Here is a 19,729-nt window from a genome sequence, read left to right as displayed (position 1 = left end):
TATTTTAATACACTCCAAATTTCAAAACTTAGTGGAATGTGTTTTTCTGTGATGAAATACATTGATCACAAAAGTTCAGATTTCTGTTTTATGCTTTGTTCCCCAGGGGTTACTATGACGTCATGGGGCACTTTGACAACACGTTCAACTGCTCCAAGGGCACGTATCGCTACTGCTGTGGTACCTGCCAATACCGGTTCTGCTGTGAGCACCGGAGGAACCGACTGGACCAGGAGTCCTGCAAAAACTACATTTCCCCTGTGTGGGCTGACCCGCAGGCCCCCGTCAGCGTGCCTGCTGCCAACAAGCCCGACCCCGACTTCGAGACGCTGCAGCAGCAGAGCAGCAGGTCAGGGTTGGAGTTGAAAAAAATCACATGATGCATATGAATAATTAGTTTAGATCAATGTACACATTTTTAAAACCAGCTCTAATTTCTTTGTACTTTTGTCATAACAAGGCCTTCAGAAATCTAAAGAGCTACTAGTCACCTAACACCACAATGTAAGATTACCAAAACAAAATTGTTGACGTCACACAACAGCACACGCTTCATGGGAGTAATAATGGATAGAACAGTTTATGGACTGGTTTTAAAGTTGTTCAGCAATGAGAAACGACAGTTTTGTCACAAGATCATCACAACATGAAGGATCTGTTTTGGATGTGCAGTCAGAGCCAGGACTGGTCTGACTGTGATATTATAATCGGATATGTATCTGAAAGTGGAGCAGATCGGATTGTTACTGCAATGTGAAAGCAAACTATGGCAATCAAGTTGAATTCAGTACTTTGATACCTGATCTAAGCTCATGTTGTTTCTGAATGCAGAGGTTCAAACCTACTGAAACACTTTAACTGAACCTTTTTTGGGTGGAACTGCTGTGTTAAAGCCACTAAGCGATTGAGAGCGGAACACTAGAAATCATACACTTTTCTCTTTTTCTGCCTGTGTCTCCGTACCTTTCCGCGTGACTTTATGTTTTTTTTTCTCCAGTACGGGTTACGTGATCGGAGGGGTGATATCCTTCACGCTGGTGGTAGCTGTGGGCGTCAGGGTCGCCTTCAGCAAGGTGGCGCGTCGACCCCGCAACAGAGATGTCAACATGCCCAGGTGAGACCGACTAAAGAGCTTTCTCATAGAGCCCGAAATAAAATGTGTTTCATTATTTTCCACTGGTGGAACTGAAAGTAAACAGTTGCTAAACTGAACCTTCAGTTTTTTTTCTTCAAATTAAAAAAACAAATAGATTTGAATTTCAGTCTCGTTCTGGGCTCATTTTGCTCTTCGTCACCCACCAGAGTTAAAACAGGCTGGGTGATTTGTGGTAGCAATTACTGAGGCGATGGATCAGGGAATTGTTGTTTACTATTATCGTGTTTCATTTAATTAAAGTCTGCCCTGAAGGAAAGTTAACAGTGAGGAAGAAATGGCTATAAATTGCTATGAAAAAAAAATGCACTCCTTTTATCAAGCTGCTGACCTCCAGCAGTCGGGGGGTTTCCTCTTAATGTTCTTATAGTTTTCATTCAGTTTTCTGGGGCTGGGTCATGTGTACTGCTCCCTTAATTTTACCATCAAATATTCACTTAGGGATCTTTAAGGTTTATTTTTGTGCAGATAATTTTGTGCTCCTTCATCAGCATCTCCAGACAGAAATACTGCTCCTTACATATAGAGTTGAATTATTATTTAAGTTTATGTTTAATATCTGAACTTTTGACTTAATTTTAATGTTAATGTACACAATGAAACAAAACTGACACTTTTACTCCATACTTTAATAGTTTCAAAGTGATACTTTATATTCTTGACATCATAAAAACCCCAATTAAAACAAGACATTAAAGATAAAAAATGCATTTTTTTAATGATACCCTCTTCTCACCTTTTTCTACTCTGATCCACTCATCTTTCCTGCACTGAATCAGATCCCTGGTGGACATTTTGCGTCACCAATCGAACCCCGTGCAGCAGGGAGACAGGAATAACGCCGCTGTGCTGACCGCCACCACATCCGATGGCCGCATATCCAAAAACCTGTACACCCCCGTCCTGCAGTTGAAAGACAACCGCAGTAAGTGACAGAGCGGCTCGAGTCGAAGCCAACGCATTCGCATGTTTGTGGAGGTGAAAACATAAAGCGACAGTGTCACATTCAGGTTACACGAGCCTTCGGATCCGGCTTGCTCACTGCGTCCCGAGTGATAGGGAGGGTAATTATCACTGCTGTTCTCCTGGTTTTCAAATCTCACTTCAAACTCAGTAGCAGTAACACAATTCTCACTTGAGGTGGAAAACATTTTGCTGGGACTGAGATGCTGTCAGACGCTGCAATTTTACAGAAAAGGAAATTAATAAATTAGCTTTTAAACCGAAATTACACAGATAAAGGAGTTACTAAAATATTTTTTAACTACAATTGGTTTTTAATTATCTTCGTCTTTTACTATTGTACAATATACTCAATTACGAGAACTTTGCAAAGAACCATATACATTTCTGAGCTACATATTTCTTACAGGAAAAATCGACAGATTATTTGAAATATAACCATGAACATCCGATCTAATTCACATTTTGACCATTCATTTTGACTCATTGTCATTTTCTGTGACGATTAATGAAATGTTGAGAAAAATGCACAGCTTATAGAATTTAGTAGAGTGGGACGTGAATTATTTTTGTTGTGATGGGGATCAGTGGAGGTAAGAGAAAGCTCAAAGTTGCAGAGAAAATAAATGAATTAACCAATATTCTCCCTTTGCTCTTCACTCTCTTTCTCTTCCTCTGATTTTCTTTCATTCTCTCCATGATTTGGATTGTTCTGCAGAAAATACTGATGAGATAATTGTCAAACCTTCTGTTAGAGAAGCTAAACAAAGCTCCTAAGTCATTTTGTATGTATATTTTGCTGACTTAGCAGTTGAATTAAGCTTGGTGCAAAATTCAGACCTTAAAACAAATGAAACAGACAGAAATATAATTCCTGGCGGGAATGCTGTTTTCTCCTTCCTGTCCATTTCTCCTCTCTCTGCTGTCTCTACCGCTGTCCCTCTCTGTCTCTTTACTGACACAAATGCTTACGCGACACACGCTCTCTGTCTCTCGAGTGGTCGTCCATCAGTTTGTTGGCTCTGCTCTCTCTGCAGCTGGGAACTTGCACCACCCTTTTAACCAGCAGGGGTCTGCCTCCAGCCCCAAACACTCTGCTACCATCGGTAAGCCTCGTGGTTAGCAGCGCGAGTCCAGCGCGGGCGGCGGCGAGCTGCCGGCCGGACCCACGGCCTCCCCACCACCCTGTTCGTCTGTCTCTGTTAGCCTGCCGGAGCGCGCTCTTAAAACAGCTGCACCAGTCTCAACACTGTCTGTGTGTGGCTTCTCTGTGTGGAAGCTGTGTTGAAATTGGCACGTTGTTCATAAGAGCGTGAGCTTAAAGTTGTCTGGCCTGCCCTGGCTTTACTGCAAGTCTGTCTGCCCACCTCTCGTCACCCACTACCACCACAAGCCTGCTTCCAAATGTGCTTGTTCTTCTCTCTTTTTTTTTGTTATCTCTCTGTGCCACAGTGACGTGTGAGTGCGCTTACAGCTGACACCGAACATGAGAGGAGGGTTTGCTGCGAATAGAGCGGCTCTCTGGTTCTCCCAGCTTTGCACCAAGAAAATAAAAAGCAATGCTAGTCGTTTATCTAAAAAAAACCCAACTGATGTCCACTGATGTCAACTTACGTCCATGAAAGGAAATGAGCTACTTCTGAATGTAAAGTAACGCTGATGAAGGATCTGTAGGATGTGGTTACCATGGCGATCGGATGGTAAAGAGATCACTGTGATTTCCACTGAACTTTTTAAGTTTTAGTGCGAGTTATTCTGAGCGTCTACACCTACATGCGTTTCCTCTGGAATGAATTACACAAGAAGGCATCTGCAGTGATTAGAGCCAGCTTTGCCTACAGATGTTACATTGATGGCGTTCATTAGTGAAAGAAAACTAAAAGTAATTGATGTTTTAGGTTACATTTAGAATCAAAACTTGGGAACGTCTATCATTTGTTGCACTGGCTTTAATTTGGGTTAATGGATATCAGGAAGAGACACTGAATTTAACAGAAAAATCTTTCAAACACCTTCCGGATTTTAGCTCATTAATGTCCTCTAATGATCAGACATTTGTGGTTTTAGAGCTTTTAAACCTTGATTGGATCGTTTGTCCTCTTTTAGTCATGTTCCATTACATGACCTCTTCTCTCTTTGGCTTGTTTCTTTCTTTTTTTTGATGGATTCTTCTTGTTTTTCCATTTTAACAGCCACTTTATTAGAGTCACATATTGAACTTTTCCCCAATTTCTATGTATACCGACCTGATACTTATAACCCCTGAAAAATGTGATACATTTTATCTACTCTGAAGGTAAAAGTCCTTATACAAGTTGCACATCATTGCAAAATGACTTGATTGTGTAAGAAAAGGACACAGTAGTTGTACAGTTCTGGCCAAATCATAGGTTTTTATTAAAAACATCCATTTTTCAAGGTGATAAGACCTTATAATTTTAAACCTAAGTGGTATTGAATTGGCCCTAACTCAGCTTATAACAACAATATATATTATAATAACAATCTACAAGTTTGGAATGATGTCAGATCTTGACGTGACTGAACTTTTTTGAGTATTGCCTTACTTTGTACAACGCCCCAATACCACTGTTAGCAGCCCTCTAGCATTCTACAGTACCTACGTGCTTCACTGCTGTTTCTTGGCCACAATACTTGTCTTTCTGTCTTTTTGGCTCAGATCTCAAAACTATTCCCCAGATTTTTCTAATTTCTGCCAAGCTTGAAGGTTTTCTGTCAGCATCATGTTTTATTTGTCAGGGCCTTTTCAGTCCACAAATTTAACCCTGCGCAATCAATTCTTGTTTATAAAACTCGGTAAAGTGTTATGTTTGATCATTATAATGTTTTAGAATTTTCCCCAGAACTAATGACATTTATTGCCATGATGATAAACGTAAACTTTTGATGGCAGTTCTAGATTTGCTTAGAAGAACATCAATAAAAAAAACAATAACTTGGCTAATAAATCATAAACTAGAAGGGATTTCTTTTTCAGACAACTGAAATCTAGAAAACCCATTTCGGATTACTTAAAGATGTGTAATAATTGTCAAAAAATAAATAAAAAAGCTCATTTCCCATGCACAGATGTTTTTTCTCTCACCCTAAAGTGGTTAATCTAATTCTGTTAGTATTTAGTGGATACCATCTGGAGTTGGAAAGGCGGCAGTGCAGAGGGGAGTTCAGTGAAGTGGTTCCCTGCATCACATAAAATGAACAAATCTGAGAAGATTTCCATAAAGATTCTTTGAACATATACAAACACACAAGAACACACATGGTCATCTTTGCGTTAAGTTGTATGCTGGTACATAAACACAGTATGTTATGTTCAGTACTTGATACTTTCTGCTTGTTTTCTCTATCAGCCTTCATCATGTTCACTTCCAGCTTTAAACTAAAACTATCGCAGAACTAGCATTGCTTTTTCACACAATATATGTGCGTGTGTATGTGTGTAACGAGTACAGAGGTCGATGTGGTGTGTGTTCCCTGGGTGGCACTTAACAGAGACATCATTGGCCATTAAAGCCCATTACTGTCAATGGTCAATGACCAGTATATGTCCTGCAGTTATCTTAACAAGATCGCAGCCCATAACCGTTCCCACCCTGAATGAACTCTGCTAGTGTCTGTATTGAAGACAGGAAACAGTAAATGGCCACGTTATGCAACCTTTAATTGTTGTTCTCCAGTTTTTCCCGCTCTCACTCCCAGAGGTGTAGTTTCTCTTTGTCTCTCCTGATAGATCCAACATTTCTGATCCCCGTTTGGATGATGGTGACTGATGGGCATGTTTCTGATTGAAGATCTGAGCCTTTGTCTCTGTTTGAATCCACATGTGAGGTCCCTGCTGAGTGCACCCACATGTTGGCTCATTTACAGCTCTGTCTCTCTGCTGTTTGCAGCATATATGAATGTGTTTGTATACTTTATGACATAACTGATATCAGTGTACATGCTGCAAAGCAGGCATCTATGCCCCCCTCTCCTCCTCCTCCTCCATGTTGCTAACCTCACATAAGACAAGTCATATCTGTGTTTACTGATCTATGTGCTGCTTTTGCACTTTGCATAAATGTGACTGTATGTGCACTAAGATTCCTCCTGAAGCCATCAGTGTGTTTCTGTGTATTTATATGTGGCTGATATGTTGGTGTTGCAGTCTTAGATGAGCAGTACAGAGTTGTATTTATAGATGGTCGCCATGGAGCTAAGAGACACTTCCTGTGTTCACTGATAGTTACCCAGCTTGTAGATTCTTCCTTTGTTCAATCTTCCCTTTCCTTTGTTCATTTACTTCTTTTTTGCTTCTTGTTAATATTATATTATATTTTTTTCCATTTTTTTATTTTCTCTACCTTTTAAACATATTTATTTCATTACCTCTTAGAGTTCCTTTTAAAAATCTTTACCCCTTGGTTATTTAAAAATTTAACTATGTTACAACCAAAACCTTGAATTAATTTTATTGGGATTTTTGCAACAGACACAAAGTAGTAACAGTGAATAAAAGAAAAAAAAATGTTAAAAGTGTGGTGTGTATCTCTGTTGAGTCATTACTTTGTAGTCTTTTGTGATGCGTCTGTACCATTTTTTCATGTCTTGCGATTGAAATTAAAACATTTTGGTCCGTTTTTCTTTATAGCTCAAACTCAGTCAGACTGGATAGAGAGCATTAGTTAGCGTTAATTTTCATATGTCATATTTAATTCTGGACTTTGACTGGGCCATCATAACACATGCTTTGACCTAAACCATTCTTTTGTAGCTATTGTACATTTAGAAGCTTTGACCTCCAGGTTTCAGGGTGTGTATTTCTACCCTTCTCCCACAGCATGATGCTGCCACCATGTTTCTGGTTGTGGATGGTGTTTTTGTTCCACAAAAGGTTTAGATGAGCACTTTCATTCACATATTTACTGACACCCATAAATGTTTCTTCATCCTTTCTTTCTTTCTCTAAGGATGGCCATATCTTTAGATAAGATTTCTTTGAGAGATTGATGTTTTAGGATTTTTAAAATAACTTATATGTTGAAAATTGTGTATAATTTTTCTTTTGCTTTATAGTTATGCACTACTTTGTGTTTCTGTCATGTAAAAACCCAAAAAATTACATTGATGTTTCTATTTGTAACATTATAAAAGCCTAAGGGGTTTTACTCTTCCTGAACTCTCACCTCATTGCTTTCCTTCTACTCTCCTTCCATTCATTATATTTTTCATATTAATATCCAATCTTTTTTAATCTCTATCTTGCTTCTTTTTTGTTTCTTCCTCCTGTCCATCTCTTCCTGTCTTTCCTCAGAGCGCGGACCTCGTTTGAACAACACCTCCCAGCTGTCGTCTGGGCCCAGCCTGATTTCAGGAAGTGGTAAAGGTACGGGAGGGGTCGGCATCCACACCGGGAGCATGAGACACAACAGCAGCCACCCGTCTTTCTCCCACTCCTTCCACAACCTGGCGCAGCTGCCCCCGTCCTACGAGGCGGTGATGAAACCAGAACTCAGCCGCTACAGCTCCCTGAAAAAATTGGGTGAGTTATTATTTGTTTCTCATATGAAATGCTAATTAAAACTACTACTTCTGTTTTGGACATTTCACACACTTACAGTAAGTATTTCAGATAATCATACAGACATTAATATCTGATAAGGAAAGAATAAATACAAAGTCTTCAAATTATTTGATTTTATAAGGAAGGAAATAAAAACATTATCTAAACCCAACTAGGCTTATGTGAAAATATAATTAGCCACTTAACAAATAAATTAAGTTTATTTTCACCAGAGTTTTGCATCAGCTTCACTAGAGAAACTCAGGCTTTTTTACTGTCTGACCACTAGAGTGAAGAAATCACTTTAACAAATCACTTTAACGTCTGGTAATGTGAAGTAGGGATAAAGATCTCAAAAGGCAACACAGTATCTCTAAATAAAGTCATTAATATCTGTCAGTCTAGAAAGGAGTACAAAGCCATTTCACCACAATGTGAGATTTTATCCATAAATGTAGAAAAAGGGAATAGTGGTTAACCTTTTCTAGGAGTCTCATTATTACTTTCTCATACAAGATCACTTTGGTTTGCTTTTTCTGCCCTCTATGAATAAGACAGTATTTTGTGTTTACTAATTCTGTCTCTTTCATTTCTGTTAGTAAAATTAATTCAGAAACATTTCAATATTTATATTTTCATGCAGAGCAACTTGCCAAAGTGCTATTCTAAAGCCAGTAAGTTAACTCTGTTTTCTTAAGATTCCTTGTTAATTCTGCTTGTTACGTTTAAATGCCGTTCCAGTTAATGCTGTGCGGACAGAATTTACATGAAACATTCTTTTCCTGGTTCATAAACTTGGCACTTTGCTGTGAACGCTGTAAAATTTAATGAGCAATGTTTCAGCTGCTTTCTGTGCACATCTCGAACTTCCCTTAAAAGTTTGTTTTTTGCTCGTGTTGCACCACCTGTTGGTCAGACAGTTTGAAATGTTTATTCAGACAAAGCTCACATTATATTATGTTTCCTCATATGCAAGTCTATTTCAGCAGAATGGTTAATTGGGAATAAAAATTTGGGAAAATGACTACGGTTCTGTGACAAAACATTTATTTGATGTAAACAAAAACTTATTAAAAAGCTATTGTATTTATTTTCAAGATTTCTATGAAGCAATGATGAAATTTATAAATTGATAATGCTTTCTGTGATTCATCAATTAGGAAACAGTCCTACTATACAGTGGTCTACTCTAGTGAAGATTTTTGCTTGGCTAAAATCATCAATATAAAATGTATGAAAAATCAAAATAAAACAAGTGGTTGTTATTTGTGGTCACCGAAGTATATAAGTGTGTGTTTTTGTTGATGGAAAAATGCCCTCCTCCCATAGGAGCTTTTCTTCCCCATCATCATTATTCACTATGCTGCAAGATTAGTGGCAAAAAGTGCAAAGTCGTAGAATCTCCTCCTAGAATTCAGACAGCAGCAAAAATGTACGCGAAGGTTGTTCTCTGAGATTTTTGAGACATGCAGAGGATTTGAATGTGGAAGCACAAATGTCAGAATCAGTCAGACCGACCGTAATGCTGAGTTTAACCTGTCAGAACAAGTGGAAAAGAGCAACGTGGGCGCTTTTGCTTCGTTTTACTCGTTCTTGCTTGCTGGTATAATGCGCTCCATTATTTGCCAGTGTTGGGAGTACATCTCGGCGTACTATAAATGTACTGATTTATGGATGCAAAACAGGTTATATAAAAGTCCCATTTACTGTAGGTCAGCAGCTTTGTTGATCATCCTGCTATGAAATCTGCTGCATTCTTTGTGGATCATTCCAGGAAGATATATGTCAAGAAATGACAGAAAGCTTGACTGAAAGTGGTAAAGAAAAGCTGCAGTATAAAGCTAACAACAGGGAGTGGCACAGATGAGAAGGATGGGAGTGAAAAGGGTGAACGAGTGAATTTAGAGAGAAGGGTTGATCAGAAGAGAGAGAGTAGAGGGGGATTTTAGAGGCGCTGTCAGGGTGAGTGACGATATGGTATGAAGGTAGAAGATAAAGGAAGATGCTGATGCAGAGGTCATTCGGGGGAAAAAAAAGGAAAGTGGAAGAAGGCACTTGTGGAAAGAGATGGGGGAGGGGACATCTGCAGAGGTCTGGCTGCTTTCGATGAGGAGGAAATGATTTTCGAGGCAGTTGCTTCCTTTACTTCACTCACTCTGTGATGGCCGAGGACTGCAGGGGGGAGGGGAGTCGCCCTGCAGGCCTGTGACGGATGGTTACTTCATGAGGGTCGACCCTTATGAGTCTGTGTTCAACGAGCACGGCGCTACATGGTTGGAATGATGTGAAGGCGTAATCGAGAGCAGGCTCTTTATTATTTCGATTTAGTCAAAAGGGGAAACGCTCCATAAATACAGAAGGGTAAAAAGGTCTCTTCATATTCAACAACCGATGATCTGACTCCTGGCAAAAATAAGACTCCAGTCAGTAATTCGCATCTTAGTTTTTTTCTTCTTGTTTTTTTTACTCTGCCTTTCCTTTCCCATTTTTAGTTTAATAGTTATACGGCTTATGCCGACTTATAGGCAGTTACAGTGTAGTTCAGATTTGCTTACAATTAAAAATAATGCTTAAAGTTTTTTATATATTACATATCATATTTATAACAGAGGTTTGTGTGGAGTAGTTATTAATAGTCAGCATCTTTCCTGCAATTAACCATCAGATAGACTCCATATTTTCCCTTTTAGAAACTTTTGCATAAGTTTTTCTTTCACTGTCATTATTTTTCTAATTGAACAACATTTCTGTTGGTGTGTTTATACTTCTATTGAAGCTGCTTTCATCTATTATTTTGGCTGGTAATGATTATACTCTTTACAATGAAGGATCTTAACAAAAGCCACAAATAACAACAGTAGCTAGTGGGGAAAAATGAATAGCATGTTAAATGTTGCCACAAAGCTTAATGGAGGGTGGATCAAATTGTGGACACATTTAAATATACACGTATGCTTTATATAAATATTATTAGTTTACCTGGTGGGTAAAGGATATAATTTCAGAGTTTAGTCATGGAACTGGTTTCACCTAAAACAAAACTGTACTTATCCAAAACAGCGTTGTTCTTAGAAGTGAATTTTTTATAAACAAACAACTAAAAATGCATTGCTTGCAGTGCTCAGGGACTGTAAATCACACAAAATTGCTAAATTATACCAAGCAGGGTTCTGAGAGGTATTTTTGTTGTTTGAATTCCATGTAATGAGTCTATAACAGCGCCGTTTCATAGCTAGAAACAGTCACACAGTGGTTAATATGTGTGTACATTTAGATTTTATGAGCATATAGAAACAAACAATGAAAATATTTATCTTGATATTTTTTTCTCACAAAAAATCTGATTATATTCCCTGACTGTGTGATTTTAAGTAATAAACTCTTTAAGAGATTAGCTAAGAATTTGTCCGATTTTGCACTGTGCATATTATCCACTTCTGTTTACATTATTTCTTTCAACAGGCAAATCTTGGAAGAAAAAAAAACAGGTTTTATTTTTCAATTTCTTTGTAAAGTGTCAGTGTGCTCTTGTGCCTGCTTAGTTCTGATGGACATGAGGTATAAAATTTCAGTAATTTTGAGTTTTACTCTCTGCATGATTATTTTCCATTTATTAGGGCCAAACATGGACATCAAAATATAGTTTTAGACATCTACAGATAAAAACAAACATTTATATTCACCCAAGTGTGAAAATGTAGCTGTCCTATCAGTCCCATAAAGCTGAATGTTTTGAAAATAATATATTATTAAATATTTTTTATCTTTAATTAGTGTTTGGAAAGTGTTTTTTTATGCTACTAGATGGATTCCTTTGATTATAATGCATAAGAATCATAACCCCTACTCCAACGTCTCTCTGCTCATCTTTCTAAGCTTACAAACAGACAGAGATTTAAAAAGGCGAGATCAAAACAAATGAGGTGCACTAGCAGTGCTAGCTAACAACTGATTGTGTCATCCAAGACTGTAAAATATTTGAAGGTACTTACTGTAGATGATGTGAATTCATGTTAATTTATTGTGAGTTAATTGCGAGTAAAGATCTCATGAACTGACTGATCTATAGCGTTAGCTGGCATAGCACCTCTTCAGACAGTGTGAATCATTGTCACAATGAATTAAAGCATTGCTTTTGGTTTTCTGCAAAACAGCCCCCCTATTTTCATCAAACAGTTTTTGTGGAACTATTTTTTCAGGATGGGAGTGAAATGTCAGAATGACACAGAGTGGATGAAAAACGGCCACTCAGCTGCTGCTGAATGAAACCTGCTGCTTTTGATGTGCTTCCCTGCAGAAACGACATCGATAAAGGCTTCTTTGTCCGCGGCCAGGCATAAAAAACCCTCGAGATAATTTGGCCTTAAACAGAGCGAGCAAAGAGAGAAGAGGGAGGCCAGAGTGAGGACATGAGATCATCAGGAAGAATAGAAAAAAGGGAAATGAGGCAAAAGAAAGGTAGACTGAAAACCTCCACATTTGGCGGAAATTAAGGGGAGATGGAGGCAGAGGAACAAATAGAAAGAAAGGAAGAGGCCTGAGAAGGTGAGAGAAAAAAAGACAAGAGGAGAGGAAGAGGTAGAGAGCTAGCTGGTTAAAGGTCAGGTTTTAAATTGGCTCTTGCGGAGCTGCTTCCATGGAAATACTTTGAAGATTAAAGCGGACTCGGGGTATGGAGCAGAAAGCACAGAAACACTGTTATTTCTCCATTAATGAAGACTTTCGTCTCTGTTGACTTTGTTTCTCTATGCTGTCCTTTCTCATTCAACCTCTGTTACTTTGTGCTTTTTTTACATGGACTTTTCTCATGTTTTATTCTCTTATGCCTCGTTGTAATTTTTTTATCTACGTTTCATCTCCTCGTTTGCTGCCCATACTCCTCTCTCAAAGAATTTCACCTCCCCGCTGTTGCCACACTCCATGCATTTCTTTCCCCATTGTTTTTACGTCATATTCTTTGTTCTAAAGGTTTGCCACTTTTGTCTTTAATTTCTTTTCGTCTTTACTTTTTTTCTGCAATTCCTTTTTCAACTTTCTATTTTTTCTGCCTTTCTTGTCAGTGTCACTGGAGACCAAAATAGTTGTAAAGGGAAGATCCCTTTAGTCGCTTTGCTTATACCAAGCAGTCAGTTATTTTCCATGGTGTTAAGTTTTTTTCACTTTTTCAGACCACCAAGACACATTAGAAGATTTGAGGATGAGGTCTAACTATATGCTTAAGGCAAACTTAAAGCATAATGTGTCCCTTTTTGAGAAGTTTTAGTTGGCTTCATGTTGCCAGTCGTTTCTACGGCTCTGGAACCAGTCAGGCGTAGATCTGGCTTGTGAAACTGAACTCTCTGGGAAGTGTGGTTAACCACATTTAATTCATGATTTAACGAGAGGATAATTACGTCATGTTGGTTATTTTGCTTTAGATTGCTTGTTTTCCCTTTACAAATTGTATTGTCTTAAGAAAACCACACTTTGAATTTACTCATGTTGATTTTTGTTATTAAAATTTGTTAAGTGATTTCAAACAAGTATAACAAAACAGTAAAACTTTACAAATATTTTTATCATTATTTTTGTCAGATCATCTTGCTTGTTAAACCTTTTCCAGGCTTTAAATTGGAAAAGCTGTATAAATGCCACGCCTAAACTTTTAAACTAGCAAAAAAAAAAAAAAGAACAAAATTACAATGCATTTAGATGCTGTTAATGTTTACTTAACATCCACTTCATGGATAAGATGAGTCACACTGAGATCACTGTGAAACAACTTATCTCAGTTTGAAGATAATAACTGATGTTATCAGCTTATCTATCATCGAAGAGAATGGTTTGTTTACATTTAACAAATTCTCTTTCTCTCCCTTTTTTATGCAACAGAGAAAGAACTTGATGAGTACTCGGGTTATTACAGCAACAAACGTCGCTCCAACAACGCTCCACCCTCCTTCCACTCCTCGCAGCACCACCTGCCCTGGGGGGGCGACTACACACTGGGATCCAGGGGCACCCTGCCCCTCCATGGATCCCGTCCACACCTCCACATCCCCACCTCCACCCCGAACCCGTACCCGCTTCCCTCCCAGACGCCCTACACCAGCTCCACCTTTGACAGGCCGCCTCGCCGCGTCCGCTCCCAGGACCAGCTGCTGGCCTTCGGGGAGGGAAACACCCTGTCCCGCCTGAACAAGAACCAGCAGCACCAGTACTATAAAGCCATGATGAATACCAATAGGAGCTCCACGTCACAGACGCTCCGCAGGTGAGCTTAGAGCCAGGAGATGATCAGTTCTGACAACTTGGAGAGTCAAATGAGATCAGAGAAGATGGAAGACAGATCATAATGAGATGTGATCCAGAAAGGATGGAGGAAGGAAAGCAAAGGGAAGCAGACTGTGAGAAATATCAGGCAGGAGTTAGACGATTTCATTAAAGTTTCAAAAGTCTGACAAGGTGAAGACGTACACCGGTGGACTTCCAAGACAGAAATTTTAGCCTGTCAGTTAAGATGATAAAATGAACAAATCTGTTTGAGGAAAAAAAAGAAATAAGATTAAATAATCTGGTTGCATAACTGTGTTTACTCCTAAATCAATGCTTTCATAAAGAACCTTTTAAAATGTAGTATTTTCTTTCTATTCGATTCTAGTCACAGAAGTAAAATCTTGAAATATGCAACATCGGTTATCCGTCTGATAACCGATATTAACCAATATTAAATATATAAAGGATAAGATTGGAACTTTATCGCATTAATGCTGATTAATTAATTACATGTATTTTAACATCTACATTATTATGCAATAAACTCAATAATCCCGTTTTTTGAGAACTTGGTGCGCCTATAAGTCTGATGCATTTCATTTAATAAAAACATCCATGTGATTAAGAAAAACTGATTCACTCATCAAATTTCTAATTTCTTTCCTCCATGGAAAGAAATTAGAAGGACGTGGCACTGTATATGTCCTGGCCATGTTTATAGTCAAATTAAATGGCGCTCTGCTTTCAGGTCTCATGAGCGTCTCCTCATCTCTCCGGACCGTCTGGAGGATCGCCTGATGACGATGGGTCTGCCGATGGGGACGATGGAGAGAGGGGGGGGGAGCGGGATGGTTCCCACCATGGGCCGACTGAGCCACCACCAAAAGGCCCAGTCGCAGCAGAACATCTGTGCCACGCCGTCCATGGACCGCCACCACATGATCAAGATGAACTCCCACCCGACATCAGGCCACGACCACGAGCGCGGCTCCACAGCTGTGCCCGTGATGGGGATGCACGGCGGCTGGGACTCCCACGGGGGCCATAGCGGAGGAGGAGCGGGGATAATTGGAGGCCAACCCAGCGCCCGGCGCATGGCTTTTGCCAACAAAAGGCAGAACACCATCGAACAGCTTCACTTCATCCCCGGAGGCGGAGGAGGGCAGGGATTGCGGACTGGAAGTAAGAACGAGGTGACGGTGTGAGAGAAGGAGAGGAGAAGGACAGATGAAGGATGAGGAGAGGAACCAATCAGCGGAAGAATAAAGAAGAGAGATGAAGAAGAAACAGAAATGAGTTTAACCCCAGCTGGCTGCTCAACCTTTAAAAAAATTCTCTCCAAAAACAATGGTTGATGACACCATTCATGTTAGTAAAGCCAACCGATATTCCTCTTGTCACTTTATGTTTTGAAAAAGAGAATATTCAGCCATTCTTTGCAAAAGGAAGAAAAAAAAATCCTCATAAAAAGAGCAAAAAAATGCAACTCAGAGGCTGCTGGGTATTCGCTGTGACTTTTATTGAAGGATATCCACCGAGTTGTTGAGTAGTCCTTGAGTTTTATTGCACTGTCCTCTGAGTCCTCGAGTGCTCTGGCAGAAATTCATCTGTCGTTGAATCCACTGTGGATGGTGAAGAGCACCGAGCCTGGAGAGGGACAGGTTTGCTTGTTGTTGTATTTATAACAATATTTAGAACCAAACAAGTTACTTTTGTATGAAAATAACTCGATATTGATTACATTAACATGACTGAGCCCTGTAGGATTTTGTGTATACTTAGTTAAACACGTATTTATCCTCAAAGCCAGCTGGTTTGTAACTTAAAGGCTGGATTAGACGATCATCGCTTTCTGTAGTTGTGATTGGACTATTAATGTAAAACTGGTGAATCACTCGAGCCAAGTGCAGTTAACTGTCATCTGACAACAACTGACAACAACTTTACAGCTTCAGTAATTCAAGACTAGAAATTTAGAAATAAAAACAACACCGTCGACTCATGCTGCTGCCACAAAGGCCCAGTCACACCAGCACTTCACAACAAAACAACAAAATCAAGCCAGTGTTCCAAATAAATACTTCACCTTTTTAATAAATCAAGTCTCACGTCAAAAAGTAAAATATCAGTTGTCTGAAAAATTTTAATAGGTTTTTCTGCCATGTTTATTTTATGTTCATTATGTTTCATTCTCTTCTTGTTTCCAATAAATCTCAGTCACATGATTAAGATGCACGGATCATGATTTGACCGGCTAGTGCCAATTCACAGTTTTTGTTTCATTCTGACAGTTTTCATGTTCAATTTCAGGACTTTAACACATGGAAGATAATTTTATGTAGACTTTTTTTAAATTTAACAATTACATGTAACAAATAGAAAACATGTTACACGTAGTAGTTTTTACTCCAAATGAGAAATACAAGATGATCTTCATTGATGCATTCATGAGCCCAAGAACTGAGTTTTTAATTTTGCTGTATTTAATTGAACAGGATAAAAACATGTTTAGAATATCATATGACAACCTTTTTGTCTTTTAGACTAAAAGTAAATTATAGAAAATTACTTTAAATCACCACTGGTCAAAGCAGGAATGCATCAACTCCTAAAAGACGTATGAAATCACGCAAAAAAATCATTTGTTGGACATGTTTTCTTTTAATCGCAAAACGTCAGGTGTAAAGTGAGCTGTAAAAGTTACATAAGTGTAAAATGATCAATATCCAGCTCACATTGTTCTTCCTTTCGTATTATGTTTTTTAAAATGTAAGCAATACTGGCACCTATTGGTCCAGTGTGGGATTTCTTTTCTTTCTTTTTTTTGATAAGGTAAATTTCTTATTTGGACTGAGAATTTTAAAAAAGCTCTTTAAAAAAAACTGTTTTTTCCGCAACATATCAAGTGAAATACTTGTAGCAGCATAGATGGAGTCTGAAATTATTACAGGTACTTAAACAAATTCAGTGATGCCTGTGTGACTGGGCCCTGAAATTACCATTCAGTATGTAACCATGTTTTAAGCTAACTTAAAGCCTTGTACAGTGGATTCTAGTGAGTGTACGACATTTATGAAACGTAATAGTGAGAATGTTTTGAATTAGACCTCTCATTAAAAGGAACCGATCTGTGAATAAACATCCCCCGGCCATGTTTCAAACTTTTCACAAGTAACTTGTAAAGTCGAGGGCTTCTTTTTGCAGCGCACTGGCATAGAACAGACCCTCCCGTTCGTCCGAGACGCCACACGCTTCCTGCAAGTTCAGCTGCTCACCTCGCACCAAGGGAAGGAAGGCAGACGGGTTCGAGGCGGGGGAACAATGGACACTTCACACTAAGGGCTAAACTGAATTTATCTTTGTGTGTCTGTGCTCTAAACAGTGTCTGCTTCTCATTTTCATCTCTTGTATCTGTCGGGAGGCATGCTCGTGCTTATTTTCACAGATTTCTTCACGTGTAAAGAGAAAAGAAACATGCAGGGGATTTCTGCAAAAAAAGCTTTGTGTAAAAATATAATTTTGTTGAATATTGCTATGGGGGAGGAAGCTTTCCATAAAGATGTCATATTTTTGGATTTTTGTTTGTTTCTCTGCCGATAAGATGGACCTTCTGGCCATACTGGCTGGGTTTCTTTTTCATAGTGAAGTTATACTTTGATAAAGACTGATACCACTGATTGAGTGATGCTTCCTGCCAGCCACTTGTAGTGTTCTATGTTATGTTCTCATGTGTTAACGGTTTGATTTTAAAAGGAAAAAAAAAAAGAAGAAAAACCTGACCTCCCCAAATGAGAAAGTGAGCACTCTTATCATGATCTCTTCTTTTAAACATGTATTTATTTTTTTAATCTCTGTGAATTTTAATGTATATGCCTGGAAGAAATTTCAATTTTACAACTTTTTAGTAGAGTTGAAAAAAAACCCTCATAAAAACAAAAGCAAAACCGTTGTAATCACGGGAACAAAAAAGAGCCGATGCAATCATGGAGAAAAGACGGACCGCATGATGATGTCAGCAGCCAGTGTTAGAGATGTCATACTGCTGACTTACGATGTCATGGTGTGTATGTACCTAATTGCACATGCATCTGTTTAAAATTTACGTACCCGTGTGTTAGAATCCCTGTCATTTTTGTTATAGGAATGCTGACACTCATTTTGACTGAAATCGATCACGAAGATGATACTTCGATCCAAAATACAATTGTTGTTCATATCAGCCTGCTTGTGCTTTTTTTGGTCTTCCGTTTTTGTCCCTTTTAATGTCACTGGTTTTTTAAGAGGGACATTGATCACTCCCACCCCTTCAATTTGAGCTGTGTTCACCAAAGCAAGGACTTTTTAAACATTTCAAAATGTACCTTTTTAAAGACTTATATGGTGATAAGTAATGGCAGTTATAGGGACCTGTAATAGCCGAGTGCATTGATTTATCGCATGGTTCATCAGTTTGTCGCTGATGTTTGACAGATTAGGTTTTTAATGCAGCTTCTTCCTACGTGCTCATTTTTACAGAATTTTAAGGGCATAGAAGTTTGAAAAAAAAGTTGCAGTTCTTGCAGGGGGATCAAACCTAATTTAAATGTTTTTAAGCAACAACTGCTGTCACTGAAAAGAATATGTTGTGTCTTGCCTTAGTTGCTTTTTAAAAAAACAGAGTAAAAATCAATGAAATATGAATTCAATCTTTTGATGTCTCACTCATTTCTCCTCATAATTTCAAAGGTTGTTTACTGTTGTATTCCATGTTGAGTTAACAGTTCCCCTGATGAAGCTGTGTGCCTGTATCTATGTGTGAGTGTGTTAACCACATGGGGGGAGGGGAGGCATGGGCATATTTGTATTCTCAAAGCTACTCTGCATACCTCAAACTGTATGATAAATTATTTAGAACATTCCCTTATATGTCTATTTCCAAGAATATCCCGACAACGGTCTCACAGATGTGCAACCCTTTTGTTATTGGTGAGAAATTCTTGCATTTGTAGAAATCATACTGTTTAAATAATAATAAAAAATTATCCAACTGAATCTAATTGGTCTGTAATGATTCAAAGTATGTTTTACATTAGGAAAAAAATGCTTTACAGTTTTACAGCTTGGGAATGTACAGCAGGAAAGAGGAAGAATATTGCACACTCAAAATAAAAAAAGGTAACGAAGGCAAAGGTGTTTAAATGAAAATAAATTAAAAATTCAGATTTTCATTTACTTTGGTTTAAGGCTCCATGTAAATTTGTTATTTTGAAAAATGGCTTGTTCAACTAAGATTAAAAAAAAAGATTGACTTGCATTTTTGTTTCAGAATTAAACAATATTTTTGCTCAACATAAAACATTTTAAATTATGTTGGAACAGTCTGCTTCTTTCTTACTGCTTTTTCCCGTCTTAACAGGGCTGAATTATATTGCATATTTGCAATGTAATTTTTTTGTCTTTCTTTATCCAGTATGCAACCTCCAACTTTCACAGAGTATCAGCATTTCTGTTGTATTCCTGAGCAGAAGAGTGAAAATCCCATAGAAAGAAATCCAAGCTCTGACTTCCAGCAGAAATCTAACGCAGCAATACGGATGACAGCCACTTTATTCTGGGTTGTTCAATTCAGCTTCAGTTCTGTTTATTAATTAGCATAAAACATTTTAAAAAAAACAATTTCAATGCACTTTATAACGAACAAGTTCATTTGTATACAGAAAATATGTGTTGCTACTTGGATTCTGACTTTGGAGGCTTTCTGTATTTCTAAATGGGAAAGAAAATTTTCAACAACAAAAAGATCAATGATCAATCAC

General features: G+C 38.3%; 1 protein-coding gene across 2 annotated transcripts in view; it reads left to right on the top strand.

Moving 5' to 3' along the window:
• shisa7b (shisa family member 7) overlaps positions 1-18,965 on the top strand; it is a 39,138-nt gene extending 20,173 nt beyond the window's left edge. Inside the window, exons 3-9 of one of the 2 annotated variants that reach the window (XM_028036413.1) lie at positions 107-349; positions 998-1,114; positions 1,933-2,078; positions 3,154-3,222; positions 7,431-7,658; positions 13,551-13,932; positions 14,683-18,965. In XM_028036413.1, the coding sequence (XP_027892214.1) occupies positions 107-349; positions 998-1,114; positions 1,933-2,078; positions 3,154-3,222; positions 7,431-7,658; positions 13,551-13,932; positions 14,683-15,139 (1,642 nt within the window). In that variant the 3' untranslated portion in view covers positions 15,140-18,965. The remainder of the gene's footprint in view (positions 1-106; positions 350-997; positions 1,115-1,932; positions 2,079-3,153; positions 3,223-7,430; positions 7,659-13,550; positions 13,933-14,682) is intronic. The other variant, XM_028036414.1, reaches the window with a different exon arrangement.
• The last annotated feature ends 764 nt before the right edge of the window (positions 18,966-19,729 follow it).

This window comes from Xiphophorus couchianus, chromosome 13 (assembly GCF_001444195.1).
Source record: "Xiphophorus couchianus chromosome 13, X_couchianus-1.0, whole genome shotgun sequence".
Lineage (NCBI taxonomy): Eukaryota > Metazoa > Chordata > Actinopteri > Cyprinodontiformes > Poeciliidae > Xiphophorus > Xiphophorus couchianus.
The sequence above is the reverse complement of the archived record's forward strand: the minus strand, read 5'-3'. Positions and strand labels throughout refer to the sequence as shown.